We start from the raw sequence: 17,376 nt of genomic DNA, 5'->3' as shown, positions 1-17,376 counted from the left end.
TCTGTTTATTTACAACTTTTTTAAACTTTAACTTAACTTTATTGTTCAGTGTTAAAAAAGTGAGTGCATCTGGCTTTTTTCCAGCTGCTTTGCATTCGAACCCAAAACCTTTTACCTTACAGTGTAACACCTTAACACACCACAAACACCCCTTTTATTTACAATCAATTGAACATTACAATCTATATTATATGAACTTTTCATTTTTGTTGCCTTTCTTTTTCCCTTTTTTATAGATATTTTAATTCTTCTTAGGCCTTCTTCCGTAATCTCGCCTTTGGAAGTGTATTCTTCTAGCTTAAGCTGATCTGGAATTAGTTGAAGGAAATTAAATTTATTAAATTAATAAACTCGGGGAAAAAAAGCACTACCATCAAACCAGAATCACATTCAATATCAGTGAATATATGCCATTTCTGATCATTTTGATTTTTGACAATAAAAATGATCAGAAACGACTGCAGACCTCAAGAAAAAATCATCCGATCAAAAATAATTGTTTAAATATGAAATGCAATACAGTTTTTTCATTAATATGTTACAAATTACATTCACAAGTTATAAAACATTAGAATTGTAAATTGTTTAAAAATGGTAAATTGTTAATGTAACCCAAAATAACATAATTCATACATATTTTAGCTTTGTAACTAATTGAAACCAAAAACCTGACTATTGAAGAAAAGCAAACTGCAAAAATGCATAACTCAAAATAAAAATTTATTTTCTGGTTTATGTGATGTTGACAATTTGTAAAATGGTATCATTTTACGTGTTCAAATTTTCAATGGAAATTATACAGAATAGCTGTATTTTTAATTTTATGTATTGAAAATGTTATAAAATTAGTTTGTTTTCTTTAAAATATGATACTTTAGATTTTTTGTGTGTAAATAAAGGATTATAATGTTTTCTTTATGAGGATAATACTCTTTGTGTTATCAAATAAAGGACGGGATAATTGTAATAAGTTATGGACATGGAATCATACAAAAAGCACGAATTAATTGGGCAAGGGACTTTTGGCGCAGTTTTCCTAGCTGTAAATCCAAAAGGTGAGAAACTCGTCTTCAAGGAAATAGTGCTAGCAGGATACAGCGAAAAAGAAATCAGTAAAAAGCTCAAAGAGGCCTCTTTGCTCTCATCGCTCAAACACCCGAACATAGTCAAGTACCGTCATCACAAGATAAAAGATGATATTTTGACGATCGCCATGGAATATGCCGAAGACGGGAACTTGAAAAATTTTATCAACACCAGGCCCGAAAAATTGGAGGAAGATCTCATGCTACGTATTTTCACTCAGATCATTCTCGCAGTCAATTATATTCACGAGCAGAACATCGTACATCGTGATATTTGCGCTGAGAATGTCTTATTGAAAAAACGCTTCCAAGTTAAACTGAGTGACTTCGGCATTTCAAAACAGGATGGAGGATCTTCTGGTATTTCTAGCGGCCACCTGAGCTATTTTGCGCCTGAGCTTTGCCGTGGGAAGAAACATTCACGTGAAACTGATATGTGGGCTGTGGGATGTCTTTTGTTCCTGCTTGCGACGCTAGAACTTCCGTTCAATTCGCCAACAATCGCTGGTCTTCTGAGAGCAATACTTGTCACACCACCATCGCTCACTACTGGCAAGTATTCATTTCAACTCCAGGGTTTGATTGATGCCCTGTTAGCAAAAAATCCATATTTACGCCTAACGGCTAAAAATCTTTTATCTCATCAGTATCTAGCATATCATGTTCATTTAAATTGTTTTCGACCTATATAATTACTGTTTTATAAATGTATTGTGTTTAAAAATGTTGAGTTTTATATTTTTTTTATTCTGTCAATATAATTACAAAACAAAAATTTATTAGAACTTAATGAGTGAAACTCTAACAAATTCCAGTTAAGAAAATAATATATTTCAATATTTTACATTTTATATATTTTTTAATATTTTTATTTATTTATGAGATACATATGCCTGTATATTTATTTTTTAGTTGTTAAATAAAAGAAATATTTGTATCTAGATTTGTGTTTCATTTGTTACAATCATTTGCTCTTACTATAAAAAAAATTACGCTGACAATCACTTCCTCCACTGCAATGTCTAGAGGTAACCAAGTTCCATCATCGTTAATTTTTAAATGATGGAATGTATTCCATGTGTTGCTAATGCTAGTCCTCAATATTTAGTGGAAAAAGTCAGTCAGAAAAATAACGCAGGGCCTTTGAGCCTTGTGAGCCAGCTAAATGGATCTTCACGTAAATGTTTGTACGGTGTATACAACTTTATGTCACAATCTATGCGATTAGGTATTTCATGTTGAAAGAATCTACTGAATTTGAAAATATGCCATTTTTGTAATTTAACTGTTTTATTTAACTTTATTTCAAAACATCTTCTTGCCCATTTTGTTGTTTAAAATAGTTGATTTTGTTTTTTTATTGTTTTTGAACTTTCAACCATATATATGAACGAATATTCAGGATGTGCTGCCTGCACATATAAAGTTAGAATCTTCAGCATGCATGTAATGAACAAATAAATAATAATGGCTTTATTGGAAATTAATAAGGACCAGGATTGGCTAGGGTTTAAAAGAATGCCGTTATTTCTCGACCATTGGTTGAAAGAATAAAGAGCATGCTTTTTTTAAATTTTTTTTACTTTACAAATTATAAAAAAAATCATATACAAAAGTAAGGAGAAAAAATGTATACAATATAATGCTTATAACTCACTCAACATTAATATGGAATAAAGCACTGATGAAAAATAAATAAAACAACATAAAGATTTAATTAAGCACCTTGTCTATATAATCCCAACAACTAAGAATTATACAATATATATAATAAATGTGTGGTGATTAGTGACCGTTAGTCTTTTTATTCAGAAATCGTGAGATGCGGTCTAGTGTGATGTAGGTATCAGAAAAACATTTTCTTTGTTGTGCCAACGTTTCGATCTTTATTGAGATCATTTTCAGGGCCTGGGATTTACAAACATTGTTTAAATTTAAGAAATACATGTAGGATGTGGAAAAAAGTGAATTTATACAATGCAAAAAAATATATTTTTTATATTCAATCAAAGTACGCAGAAAACAAACACTTTGAGTGAGTAGAAATACTTTGATTGAATATATAAAAAAACTGTTTTTTTGCATTGTATAAATTTACTTTTCCACATCCAAAATGTATTTGTTAAATGTAAACAATGTTTGTAAATCCCAGGTCCTGAAGATGATCTCAATAAAGATCCAAACGTTGGCACGATAAAGAAAATGTTTTTCTGAAATGTACATCACACCGGACTGCATCTCATGATTTTTTTTTTTAACAGGTCACCCCAAAGGGACCCCGCTTCTCATTTGGATACACACTTAATTTTGGCAGCATTAGGAGGATGTGGATAAAAAGTTAAAAACCGTACATGGCAACAGAGGCCCCTGGAAAAGTCCACATCCACCCAGGCTCCTCACCTCTTACTTAATTAATTGGTAAATAATTAGTTAATAAATAATCTATACAAATGTACCAATATTAACAAACAACAATATAAATAGTCTATAAATAAATCAGTATTTGCAGTGGTAATAAATAATCAATTGGTAAATAAATAATTAACAAATTACAATATAAATATATAAATACTACTACATAAGTAACAATGAATCATTAATAAATTAATAATTAGACAGATTTTGTGTTAATTAATTGATTAATTCAATATTATTAAGGTAATTAAGACTTCGGTTTATTTTTATTTAAAAATTCAAACAATGTTTTAAATACCTTTGAGTGAGTACAAATACTTTGGTTGAATCTAAACTTTTCTAGCATTGTAAACATTAATTTCTTTTTTAATCTAAAATTTTCTAGCATTGTATAAATTCATTTTTTTTTAATCTAAAATTTTCTAGCATTGTATAAATTCATTTTTTTTAATCTAATAAATTTTGTAGCATTGTATAAATTCAATTTTTTTACCTAATTTTTTTTAGCATTGTATAAATTAATTTTTTTAATCTAAAATTTTCTAGCATTGTATAAATTCATTTTTTTCACATCCTACATGTATTTGTAAAATTTAAACCTGGTTTATCAATCCCAGGCCCTGAAGATGATCTGAATAAAGGTCAAAACATTGACACGATAAAGAAAATGTTTTTCTAAACCTATATACACACCAGACCGCATCTCACGATCTCCTAATAATCATTGGCTAACGGTCATTAAAAATGTTAGTCTAATTTGAGAACTATGTAAGCTTGCAATGAAAAAAAATGTAACCCCCCTGGTTCACAGAGAATACACCCCTTCATGACTTAAATTTTTTTTCACCCCTTACAAAAGAAAAATATAAGATAAAAGCCAGAACAAACGAAAATACCAACCAGCTAATTGACATACTTTTCATTTTATATAATTCAAAATATAAAAGCAATATTAAAATAAAAATATTATTATTGTATATAGTTGGAGGGTAGTAAACTACTTAACGGGGTAGTGAACGTTGTTCGGACAAACAAATGGTATTTTTCCTATTTTTTGTTCAATCACTTTTCTACAAGATTTTGATTTCTTATGCATTTCTTCTTCAGAAGAGTCTGTAATTCTGTTTAAGCCTTAAAGTGTGAAATGTTTTCAGTATTTTATCACTCTGCCTTTGGGTTCTTTAAAGAGAGTTCAAAAATTACCATTTTTCAAATATTTTGTCTATTATAACCAATCTTTTTTTTATAAATATAATTCTTGGTATAGTGTGTATTTGAAGGTAGAAGCGTTTAAGAATAATGGATCATTGTTTTTTGGTAAAATACCTAAGTTCTGACAAAATTTTACACCTTTTTTATATGAAAAAAAAAAAATTCCGCTTCTGGGTGGTTTATAAAATGACTCCTGGCTGAAATTATTTGACTATTATTACTCTACGAAATTAAAAATGCATAGGGTATTTATTTATTTATGTGTGTATTTATTTATTTTAAACCAGAAATCAGGCGAGGGAAAATTTTTAAATTTATTTAATTTCAGGGCATTGATAAATGGTTGTGCGACTAGAATGTCGCATTGTCAAGCATCCAAATGGAAATGATAGTCATTTGTATTTTTGCGCTTGAGTTATAAAATGTTACTCATCAATTCCAGTGCCTTATGCATTCGTATTTGGCAGGCAATCTTCTTATTATACACTTGTTTTTAACAAAAAACAATAAATTCAACAAACATTTATAAACAAATAAATATGCAAGGTTAAATTTCCAGTTTCGGCCGGAACAATCTTTTGACCAGGACGTTGGTCATTTTGATCCGAGACTCACAAAGCCCGGACGAGTCGACCCACAACTTCCTTTAACCCTGGAGTTCGGAATGTATTTTCAATTGTGGAGTAATATCAGTTAAACTAGACATTTTCAACTCGCTTACAATTTCGAAAAACTTCGATTTAAGGAAATTAAAATATGCCGAAAAATAAAGGTGAGTATTCGACTGTTCTTAGCCTAGGGGAAAAGGTGGATTTCTTAAAAAAAACAACCCCCAACCCTTTTCGACCCGATTGTGCCATTAGTTTTTCCCGTTTAGCCCGTCAGCCCTTTATTCAGACAAAAACTTTTTTCCCCAAGTTTTTCTCATTTTTTTACAAACATTGGAAGTTGCGTCAAAATGCGTTATCCGCACAGCTTGAGTTTTTTTTCCCAAAAGAAAAACCACCATTACTATAATTTTTGTATTTTTTGCCATATGGTTAAAAGTCTGCTCTTCTTTTTCCATGCTTTATTTTTGTACATATTTATAAATATTCTAATCATTATGCGCATCATAAGGCCAAAGGAAGTATCGGACTGGTCAAATTTAGACAGCCACAACGTAATAATTAATTATTAATCATATTCCATTTATACACACAACTAGCAATCAAAAGAACAAAAAAATAGCCTAAAACTTGAACGATTATTGTTTCTTTAAAACAGATTTGAGTATTTAATTCATAACATGGAGTATGGTGAAAGGTTAAACATTTGATCAAATTAAACCATTTTTTTACAATTTTATTTTCACTTTATAGCATTTCTAGTGTTTTGCATTTTAAAAGGGATAAAATCATGCAAGAGTAACAAATAATATACTTCGTTTCCTCTAGCGAGGATGGAGTGTTTGCCTTAGGCCGGCGACGGAAATTTCCGCTGCACAAGATTACATTCAATACACAGCCATCGACAGACTGAACAGAAATTCTGTAACGGAAATATCCGTCGTAATGTCTGTCGACAGAATGTTGCACTGGGTTCTGTCTAAACTGATCAAAACAGTGCTAAGTAGATGGAGTGCGCCATACTGACGACGGACAAGCGTAGAACGGAAGAGACTTGGACCAATTTATTGTAGAAGTGCAGAACAGGCCCTGTCTGGAATTTTAAAAAGCTCGTAAAATGAAGCTATAGTCATCCAATAGTATTGGAATTGACCAAGTGCTACTCTTTTCGTATTCAATGGATGAATCCAATGTTCTCTCTTTCTCTTCTGCTTCTTTATTGCCTTGTAAATACACAAAATGAAAAGTGGTTTCATTGTACCGTACACGATCAACTAAGTCATGTTATCAACTGCCTCAAACAGTCGTAGTCATTCCGTTCATTTCCGCTGTATATGTGGCTTGTTCAGGTTGGGCGGATTTTTCATCGCAAAATTTCTGTCATGAAAACTTTTGTCGTATTCCGCCTAGTGTGGTGCCGGCCTTAGTTCTCTGAAAGGTGGCTCTTGGCCTTAACTGCGAGGCAAAGGCTAAAAAATGGAATTTTATTGAATCCCAGGTAGAAGTGAAGTGATGGACTGATGAACCGACCCTGGACATTCATCAGGACAATGATAAAGTGGACATGGCCAAAAATGAGCCGATATGAATTCTTTAATTCTTTAAGCTTTGAACCCTACTTGGTCTAGCATTTTCAGAAACATGCAAATATGGATCCTTACTGCGTCCAAAACTGGTGTAAACCCAGGCGTGAGGCACGAGAAGAGAATCATAAGGTTTGTCCCATCACACAATCACAAAACAATTGCTGACTAATCCATGATCTACGACTGTGTGTTCCCCGAACGTTGACTGACCACAGAGACGACTCTGATAGAAGGATTTTTTCTGGAAGTTCGGTTAGGTTGGAAACATTATACTGTTAGGTTGGAAAATAATGCAGGTTTTCATTTTTTCTTTTAATTACCCCTCTATATATAAACTGTTTGTTTGTTGGATTATTCTTTTGCACGAATGTCACACTTTTCAATCCTCTTCCAAACAGAAATGTTTATCTCAATAGTTGTTCGTTACTTGGGAATAATTCTGTCTTTGCTAAGATGTCAACGCGTGTTTAAACTTGGTCAGAACAGTGCTTAAAAGGCCAGAATCATTAATGAAGTCTAGGGAGATGGCAGTATAAGTGACCACCGATCAGAGGTGGTTTAAAAAATTTCGAAAGGGAGATTTTAGCCTTAAAGACAAAGGTCGTGGAAGGATTTCTTTCCTAGCTGATGATGTTCTGTGAGTGTTGGTTGAAGAAAATCCCAATTGGGTTCTTCATGCATTAAACGACTGCCAAAAAGAGGATCGTTATGAAGTTTGTGCAACACTATTTGCCAAAACAGAAACGAGCCTTTTCTGGATAGAATTGTTACTTATGATGAAAAGTGGATTCTTGATGGTAACACTGGACAGTGGCTTGACAAAGGAGAAACAGCAGGACACAAAAACTGTTAGATCTTACTTGGTTCTTCTGGTTCAACCTCCCTATTCTCCAGACCTCTTGCCTACCAACTACAATTTTTTCAGACACCTGTACAACTTTGTACAACACAAAAAAATTTATTGGTCAAAAGTTGTTAGAAAATGCGTTTCTAGACTTTGCTAATAATAAAGACTGATTCAGAGAGTATAAAGAAGTTGCCATCATATTGGGAGAAGTGTATTGAGATTGATGGAGGAGGTATTTTAATTCATAAAAAATGTTTAAAATCATTTATTTAATTGTTTTTATTAAATAACCATAAACGTGCATTATTTTCCAGATGACCCAATAGATGGGTCATTATGGCTCAGACATTGAGTGCTGATTGTTGAAAAACCCTAGTCAGTTTTGTTCTTTTGATTGTTCTGGGATTGTTGAACAACCTGGCCACAATATTTTCCAATAATGCTTGTAACATTGAGTAGGGCAAGGTGGCCGCAATTGTTAAGATGTTGACAGGGTGACCCATCACTGTTAGGAGATTGATTGAAGAATTCAAACATTTTTTTTCTAAACCCAGCACTCTGGGGGTTGTTACAACCTCTGTTATTGCAAACCTTCAAAAATGTTTTTGATTTGTCAGACGCTATTCACTATTGTTAGTGGGTTACAAAACTAGGACGAGACCAAAACTTCAATGATAGGTCGACTAAAATGTCCAACACTACATTATCCCACAGGCTCCAAGAAGTAATCTCAAAAATATTGAACATAGCTAATTTTTTGCCCTGAAAATTTTATAAAACTGAAATAATCCATGAAGTTTTAATTAAAAACCTGGACTTTGTTCAAAAATATTACACTATTATATTATTTTCTGTTACGAGACTAATAAATAAAAACATTGGAGTGATGACCTCGGGGGTCTGTGAACCTAGAAACGCAATTCGCTGTTTATAAATAGATGTTTTGATGTTCTTCAAAATTGATTATTCTAATACATATAATCTGAGATTTTTTTAATTTTAAAACTACTTAAATAAGCAAATGAACTGAAATTTAAATGTAATAATCAAATTGGTGAGAGATGCTAGTACCCATAAGTGGATTTTGTATTTCTTATTATTTTTTGAGCTTTATGAAGCTGTGCTTAATTATTATTTACTGTAATAATTTAAAATAAATGTAAAGGGTGTACTAAAATACGAGAAGAAACCTGGTCAATCAAAACCAAAATGAAATATTAAACTTATTTTTTTTTCTATAACACTACATTCATTTATTTATTTATTTTTGTTTTAATGTATAGTGTTCAAAATCATACATGTATCTTTATGTTATTTTGCGTTTTTGTGTAGGAAAGGGAGGTAAAAACAGGAGGAGAGGAAAGAATGAAAATGAGACCGAAAAGAGAGAACTGGTTTTCAAAGAAGATGGACAAGGTATTGAACAATTTCAATTAATTATTCTTTTTATAAAAGGTCTTGGTTGAGATGAAAAAGTTAATGTTACGAGCGGGTTTCGAACTCATGACCTTCGGCTCAATACGCCGCTGCTCTAACCACTAGAGCTATCGTGATTTCAATCCACTTGACCAACTCCCCCGTTTTTTGCTATTTTGAAAGAAATTGAAATTTGCTTGTTTTCCCCCCCCCCCAGAATACGCTCAAGTGACCAAAATGCTTGGTAATGGAAGACTTGAAGCAATGTGCTTCGACGGAGCCAAGCGGTTGTGTCACATCAGAGGGAAATTGAGAAAGAAAGTAAGTATACAGATTTTAAATTGTTTTTTTACACAAATGATTCACACAAATTTTAATAATTACTTTTTGACTGTTGATAATAAATTTTTTAACTTGTTTAACACGACATTTCTTGTTTAAAACATCCCTTTATTGGTTTTCTTCGTATTAAAAAATGAAATAGCTTTTGTCTGTAACAATTTTTTCAACTTTATTGCGAGAAGAAATGTTTTTATTCGTTAAGTTTATTTTGTAATGGTTTTCTTTGTAAGTTTTCTCCCAAAGAAAAAGTTTTCAAACCCACAAAGAAAACTTATATAAGTACCACCAGTAAGATGGTTTATCTTCTGAATATTTTTAATCCTAAGGCCCGATAAACACATGCATTTTTGTGCATTATAGAGCATCAGATTGATTATTGCACACTTGCTTGTCCGATGGATTTATGGACATTTTTTCCTAGCATTTCCTTCTAGGCCACAGTGGCGCCACAACAAAATAGCGACACTTTCTTGTTTGGCATCATCTTGAATGTCATATTTGTATTCTCCTAATTTCAATTCTGGTGTTTTCGTTGCCGTCAGAACTGCTTGCATTGGATTTTCCTGTAAATCCATAAAAGTATAATAGCTCCCTCTCGAAAGACTCATCTCTGTATGGATGTACCTAGTAATGTCTATTTTATTTGTAAATGTAATCTTTGTATATGAGCAAATAGATCACAATGGTAGACGATGGAATTTGAAGTATTTCAGTGTTGACCGGCAGTGGAACTGGACAGCAAAAAATTGCATGTGGGCCTTTAGGCACAGGTTACCATGTTTTGATCTCTCAAATATGGTTTACATATCAATTCAATTACAATTATTCTTGTTTAAATTCCATGACATAACTAAATGAAATATGAATAATATTTATATAAAAAAATCTTGGAAGTAAATAATAACATGGATGTTAAATAGATCTTTCTTTTATTTTTTTCCCCACAAATTGTAAAGAGATTAAACAGTTGCTAATTGTAGAAGATGAGAAAGGCAAATTTTGAAAATGCACTTCCTGTGCTGCAGGCCACGTACTTTGATCTGTCGAGTGCGACAGGTGCAAATAAAAGACGAACTTACATGAAATGTTAAGCAGAAGCTTGAGGAACAACAAATTGAAGCCTGGAAATACTGCCTGAGGTTTTATGGTTGGCTGACGAGTACGAAGCCAGTAGTTCTAAATTAGAGGCATTGAGGGTGTTAAACAACAAATAAATAATTGTATTTTTCAAATTTCTGTATTAAATTAATTTGTGTTGAAATGTGTTTTCAGAAAACTGATCTTTGTTTTAATTTATGTTGTTTTCATTATTTGTCAATGTTTAGTATGTTAAAAAATATTAATTTAATTTATTGATTTCTTAAAAAAATGTTTTTGAGGTACAGTTTACATACCATTTTTCTCAAAAACCCCTTGTTTTCATCATACATACGCACTGTCCGTATGTATTGTTTTTATATGTATGTTTGTGTGTGTCTAATATAAATTAAAAACAAAAAACAAAAACAACCTACCAACCTAGGCCTGCTTGGTTAAAGTAAGAGTATTACATTATACAATTTTTTCATTGTAGATTGAATTATAATTAATTTTAACTTAGAAGGTATCGCAGCATGATTATTTTCTATTTTTTCAACGACAACCATTCGAGAACCGGTTTGATATTAATTTAAAATTGTGCTTTCTTTTAGGTTTGGATCAATCAAGGCGACATTATTTTAATTGGATTAAGAGATTATCAGAATGCCAAAGCTGACGTTATCCAAAAATATACACCCGATGAAGCTCGTAATTTGAAAACATACGGAGAATTTCCAGAAACTGGTAATGGATTTAAAAAAAAAATTTATTGCGTATTTTTTAAAAATAATTCTTCCAATTGGTGTTTAATTATCTTAATTTTTCATTTGATTATAGTATACTAAATTTTATGAAAGTTGAGTTTTTTCATATCTGGTTTGTACCAACACGTTACAAATTCATTCCTACATGGTTTCTGGCTAAGTTTGTAACTAGTTTTTCCCTGCTAAAACAGATTTGGCACTAATCAGAGACATGCGCACACATTTTCCTGTGCTTTCGCCTCGTAAAATCGAAAATTTCTTACTCATACCAAGAGCACAGATTTACATGCAAAAAAATTCTCAAATATTTCACTAAAAACCCTATTATATGTGATTCATTTTCTCTTGTAATATTAAAATAAATAGAATGAATATCTGAGGCTCACTCTACTAATAATTGAATAATTTCTTTTTAATTTAGGCTTTTTTTGTACATATTCATTTTAAAAAGAAATATAACAGAAAAATTTCAGTCACACAAAAAATCTTTTAATTACAAAAAGGACTGATATTGTTCGCCCTGTAAATGAAAATCTGGACAGAGGTAGTCAGTCGGAATTTCGAGAGGCACCAAATAATCGGTTCTCTGGATAATCAAAAAGGTTAGAAGCAACAATCTTACAAATCACAAAGGCACCATTTGAGTGTAGTCCAAGATTGGAAAAACCGGTGTGATCAGTCGATAATCGGCGCAGTCAATAAATCATGGATTAGTTGGCAATTAGTTTTTGATTGTGTTGGAACAAACCTATTTATTATTATACTATAGAACAAGTTAATTGACCCTACATTAATTTGTTTTTTAAATTTCAGTCCGAATCAATGATACAGTCACCTTTTTGGAAGAAGGCTACGATGAAGATATTGAGTTTGGTTATGAGCTTAGCGATGAAGAAGATAATGCCGTAGACAATGTAAGCAGTTTTAACATTTTCATAAAACTAACATTAATTTATACATTTTTCTTTATAGATATGATATGGAAGAGTGGGCTGATCATTATTTCCTCAGGAGATCCTTATGAAAAAAATTTCTTTTTAAAAAATATATAAACCAAAATTTTCTGTACAAATGGTTATACATATTCCCTTTTTTGTTTTGTTCAAATTTATATGTTAGATTAGTGAACGAATATGATAAGTTTCAAGTGGTATTTATTAATTTTAAAAAATCTTTAAAAAAAATAGTTACATTTGTTGTTGAGTATGACCATTTATAATAAAATGCAAGAATTAGGGAAAAAATGTTTAATACTTTAGTTTATGTTTATATTTTTGTACATGTTGTTTCTCTTATTATAGTATTATTATAAATCAATTCTAGGTTCAATTAGATTTTTTTTTTAAAATTTCATATTCCTTTATTTTTTCAAGCGTAATACACAAATTTTTGAATATTTTTTCATACTTTCAAAGGGAATTGTACATAAATGTCAGCAGTCTCAGATTGTAACAGAAAAGAGGTCAAATATAAAAAAAATCTTCCTTTCAAATGTCAGTATTCTGGTATTCAAAAGAAAATATTTGCAATAAAGTGAAGTAACAATTGATTTTCAAATTGTTTTCACCTTTCACCTTTTTTTTAAAATGCATTTAAATATTAGGGATTTTTTTAAGGGAAAAATGTTTTTATAATTAAAATTAAACAAGAGTTTTATTATTTTAATTACATTTATTATAATTGCACTTTAAGGAAATATAATTGCTGAAAGTCACATGTTTTTCTCAACTATACAACTCTGAATAATTTATACTTGTATTATCACAATTAATTTGCAGCAATTAATTACATTTTAAAATAAAATAAATCCTTAGCTAATAAATAACAATAATGCACATAAAACATATTTTACTTTAAACAATATAGTTCAAAGAGAAAACTTGGCGTCAAACCATAACTGTCTAAATGAAATAGAACAAAAAACGGAAGAAAATTGGAAGACAAATTTTAACTAGACTACTTCAATTTTATATTTACCTAGATTTCAAACCGTGTTTCTCTTTTAGCGATTTATATATTCAAAAACAGCGATGGGCATGTGATACAATGCGCTATTTGCAATTTAACAGTTTTACAAACGTGTAAAAATTCTTTTGGAACTCGAGTCGCCTTGTAAAAGTTTTTATAAAAACAGTGAAAGGTTTATTAAAAATGAGTTGGTCAGAAATTATTTAAAAAAAAAAAAAAAAAAAAAAAAATAAATAAAAATTGCTTTATAAAACAGTATTTTTTCATCATTGTCTTATAGATATATATCCTGTTGCAAAGACAAGTCGTTTGAATATTTGAAATTACAATTTCAAGCATAAAATATGAAAAGGAAAAAATTCAAATTTTTTCTTATACAAAAACCAGTCGATTTGTTTTAAAAGGACAATTGGTTTGGAATGAAATTTGGAATTCTGCACTATGCAATTTGATTTTTATCATGAAATATAATATAATTACTTTCTCATTTCCAGCAATAAAATACCATTTCAAATTCCAAACTTTTCAATGGTATTTTTCATTATTGTACAATTATAATTTTAATTTAATGCAAAACTAAAACAACAGACGAGGTTTTTTTGATAAATAATATAATTAATTATATTTAAAAGAGGCTTTGGAAATGGTATTTGTTTCCGTGTTCACCCAGAAAGTTTACAATTGTTTCACATCACAATAAAAAAATATCAATCTAAATATTTATATATATAAAATGTACATAAGGCACTATCAGCCGTAGAATTTAGGCTAAAAGGTTCACTCTTTGATATACTGTAATAAATTAATGTACAAACAATGCTCAACTGTTAAGAAACATGACTGGAATGAAAATTTCATGACTTCAATAAAACAAATATATACAAAAACTTCACCAAAAAGTAGAGGTAAAAGGGTGATTTTTTTTGTAAAATATTTACAATTTCTATAATACAATTTTGAAGATTTGTGGACTCAAAATTTAAGCTCTCCCAATGTAAAGAAACATTTTATACACTATTCCACAAGAGAAAAAAAAAATAAGAAAAAAAAGGAAACGTGAGTCCCAAATATCAGACCTCACAATAAGAATATATATATAAAAATTGTGTATATATATTACAATAATGTATGTTCACTGAAGTTAACGGCTTCCTTACCGAGGTGCCATTACATCTAGGAAATCGAGTTCTAAATTGTGCTCCAATTGCGAGACTGTCAACGGCGTGTATTTTCCATTTCTCATAGCGGTAAAAAAGGGATGCAGGTCCTGAAGAGTTTTTATCTGGCTGCATGTCGGTATCAGAGGGGTCGGTACTGCCTCTAACATCCCGTACTAAAAGAAGATACATATTAGTTTTTTTAAACTGCAAAAATAAAATGCAATTTAATAATCAATTATTACCTTGAGATCCATTAAATTTGCAATCCTCGATATGTGAGGCACGAAATCAGGGTTTTCATTTGAATTTGAATTCGTTCCACTTTCTTCACCAATAAAAGCCCATCTATACCTATAAAAAATTTCTAAGGTAAAGAATTGGCAAAAAATATATTCTAACATGCATTACTGAGGGGTCATAATTTTAAAAATATAAAATTGAACATGAAGATTTTTTTCTTTATATGGCTCATGAGAGATGCCAGGTTTAGACGGAACATTTTGGTGGTTCTGAAGATGTTGAAAGGATGATTGCTCACTCTGCACGTTTAAAACTCTGGCCTAACCAACTGTGTTACCCTCTCTTCAACCAAATAAGACAGGCTGATCAATGATTTGGTCAGAAAACCCGGTGGCTGTGGTGAACCCGAGACACCGCTGGACAATTGATATGGTCCTGTACTGTTTAAAAAGAGCCGTAGAGGGTTGAAGTGTGATTTTAGTTATTTTTCTCTTGCGTTACCCTCCCTTTAATATTTACAGGATGAGTGCTTTTGCAGTTTTTTGCCTTTTAGGATACCTAGCTGAAATCATACCTCATGTATAGCTAGGGTAGTGCTGCTCAGTAGTGAATGAAGACTTCCCATCCTCATCATCAGTGAACCGCTCTTTTCTCCCCCTTTTGTTCATAATCTTGCCTCTCAAACTTTTGCAAAATTGTGATACAATTTTTCCTAGAAAACAATTCTGCCACAATTTCTATGTTTCATTGGGAACGCCATACTTTCGAGAGATACCTCTCTCCCCAGCCTTATACCATCTCTAATTCACCCTGTTGTCTTTCTGATTTTTCACCTCTTGTTTGCCAGTTTTAGTTTTACATCATTCACAATAATTTTTGGATTTTGTTTTTGTTGTCTTCATTTATACGATGAAACTGCAGTAGCGCAAGAGGAAACACAATTCACCTAGTAGACACGAGGCAAGTAAAATTTTTGACGAGTAAGACAAAGCTGTTATTCTGGGTTCAGGACTGCTGTGACAAAATGTTTGAATGATTCCAGATACGAGGTGACAGACCAACTTATGCAAAACGGCAACATGTGTGGCGAATAAAACAAGCCAGAGGCAGGATAATCAGAGATGATCACAATCTCAAAAACCTCCCCATATCTTTATTTATTTTTGTTCCAAAACGTTATTTTTATTGTCCAAAGAAAAAAACTGTAGAAACTACTGTTACGATACCTAACATGTTAAAGAACATAATGCATAATGATACTCTAATATAATTTTTTTTTAAACTTACATCTGGAATTGAGTTAATCTGTCAGCTGGGAGCTGTTCCGCTAAGAAAAGCAAATTGACAACAGCAAGATGCAACTGAAGCCAGCTTCCAGTTAGTTGTGCTCCATTCGCCATCCAGTTCAATTCCATCGAGGAAAGAGCTCTTACGCTTGAACTGATAAACAAATATATTATTTAAACAAAAATTAACTCAATGATTTACTGTTGAATAAAAATTAAAACTCAGGCAAAAAAATTCCACCCACTGGGGAAACTTCTTGTAATTATTATTTTTTTTTGTTATGAGGGTGAGTGTCTGACATATCAACCCTCACTCAGGATGTTGGTTTTTTGGAGGGGAAAAAATTTGGATTTGAATCCGGAACCTTTACGTTACAATGATGAGCGCTGTGCCAATGTCTATCGCCAACTGTTGTGGCCACTGAGCCCCTCTTGCGATTATTATAGAAATCCATAAAAGTTTAGCAGTCATAATTGGCCGTATTAATTATTTCAATTAATTATTATTTTTATCGAAGGTTTTGGTTGAGATAAAAAAGTTAATGACGCGAGCAGGATTCAAACCCACGACCTTCGGCTCAATGCGCCACTTCTCTAACCATTTGAGCTATTGTGACTTTGATCCACAAGGTCGTGGGCTTGAATGAATTTGATTCGAACTTGTACAGATTGATAAGCTTTTGATCATATTTTTTAATTGTAGTCTAACGTTACAAAATATTTAAATTCTGGCTCATAAAAAATGTGATAAGTATATTATTTTGTTTAACTTTATATAATAATTTCAATTAATTATTCTTTTTATCTAAGGTCTTGGTTGAGTTGAAAAAGTTAGTGTCACGAGCGGAATTCAAGCCCACGACCTTGGTGGATTGAAGTTATGATAGCTCAAGAGGTTAGAGAAGTGGTGTATTGAGCTGAAGGTCGTGGGCTTGAATGAATTTGATTCGAACTTGTACAGATTGATAAGTTTTTGATCATATTTTCTTAATCGTAGTCTAATGTTACAAAATATTTAAATTCTGGCTCATATAAAATGTGATAAGTATATTCTTTTGTTTAACTTTATATAATAATTTCAATTAATTATTCTTTTTATCTAAGGTTTTGGTTGAGTTGAAAAAGTTAGTGTCACGAGCGGAATTCAAGCCCACAACCTTGTAGAATGAAGTCACGATAGCTCAAGTGGTAGAGCAGCGGCGTATCAAGCCTTGAATCCCGCTCATGACACTAACTTTTTCAACTCAACCAAAATAGAGGTCTGTGGTGGTTGAGTGGTTTGTCATGGAACCCACGGTTGTGGTTTTGATTTCACCGTCACCTTTGGTACTTTTTCACCACAACTCCAATGAAAAAAACCTCTTTGA

General features: G+C 31.5%; 3 protein-coding genes across 4 annotated transcripts in view; 2 read left to right on the top strand and 1 right to left on the bottom strand.

Annotated features, from left to right (window-relative positions):
- The first annotated feature begins 948 nt into the window (after nucleotides 1–948).
- LOC106667158 (serine/threonine-protein kinase nekl-2-like) lies at nucleotides 949–1,965 on the top strand. Its single transcript, XM_014394892.2, has one exon. The coding sequence runs from the start codon at nucleotides 974–976 to the stop codon at nucleotides 1,775–1,777; it is 804 nt and encodes a 267-aa protein (XP_014250378.1). The 5' UTR covers nucleotides 949–973; the 3' UTR covers nucleotides 1,778–1,965.
- Nucleotides 1,966–5,145: 3,180 nt separating this feature from the next.
- LOC106667162 (eukaryotic translation initiation factor 1A, X-chromosomal) lies at nucleotides 5,146–12,904 on the top strand. Its single transcript, XM_014394905.2, has 6 exons — nucleotides 5,146–5,484; nucleotides 9,086–9,169; nucleotides 9,387–9,490; nucleotides 11,203–11,335; nucleotides 12,169–12,269; nucleotides 12,328–12,904. Exons 1-6 carry the CDS (start codon nucleotides 5,469–5,471, stop codon nucleotides 12,331–12,333), a joined length of 444 nt encoding a protein of 147 aa, XP_014250391.1. The 5' UTR covers nucleotides 5,146–5,468; the 3' UTR covers nucleotides 12,334–12,904.
- A 90-nt stretch (nucleotides 12,905–12,994) lies between these two features.
- The window catches only part of LOC106667108 (protein dopey-1 homolog), a 31,333-nt gene continuing 26,951 nt past the window's right edge, over nucleotides 12,995–17,376 (bottom strand). For both annotated transcript variants that reach the window (XM_014394842.2, XM_024227050.1), the window contains 3 exons: nucleotides 16,011–16,163; nucleotides 14,726–14,834; nucleotides 12,995–14,656 (listed from right to left, as the gene is read on the bottom strand). In XM_014394842.2, coding sequence (XP_014250328.1) covers nucleotides 14,477–14,656; nucleotides 14,726–14,834; nucleotides 16,011–16,163 — 442 coding nt within the window. In that variant the 3' untranslated portion in view covers nucleotides 12,995–14,476. The remainder of the gene's footprint in view (nucleotides 14,657–14,725; nucleotides 14,835–16,010; nucleotides 16,164–17,376) is intronic.

Source organism: Cimex lectularius, unplaced genomic scaffold, assembly GCF_000648675.2.
Source record: "Cimex lectularius strain Harlan isolate CLEC.00 unplaced genomic scaffold, Clec_2.1 scaffold67, whole genome shotgun sequence".
In the NCBI taxonomy this organism is placed as follows: Eukaryota; Metazoa; Arthropoda; class Insecta; order Hemiptera; family Cimicidae; genus Cimex; species Cimex lectularius.
This window is presented reverse-complemented; position numbering and strand designations above follow the sequence as displayed.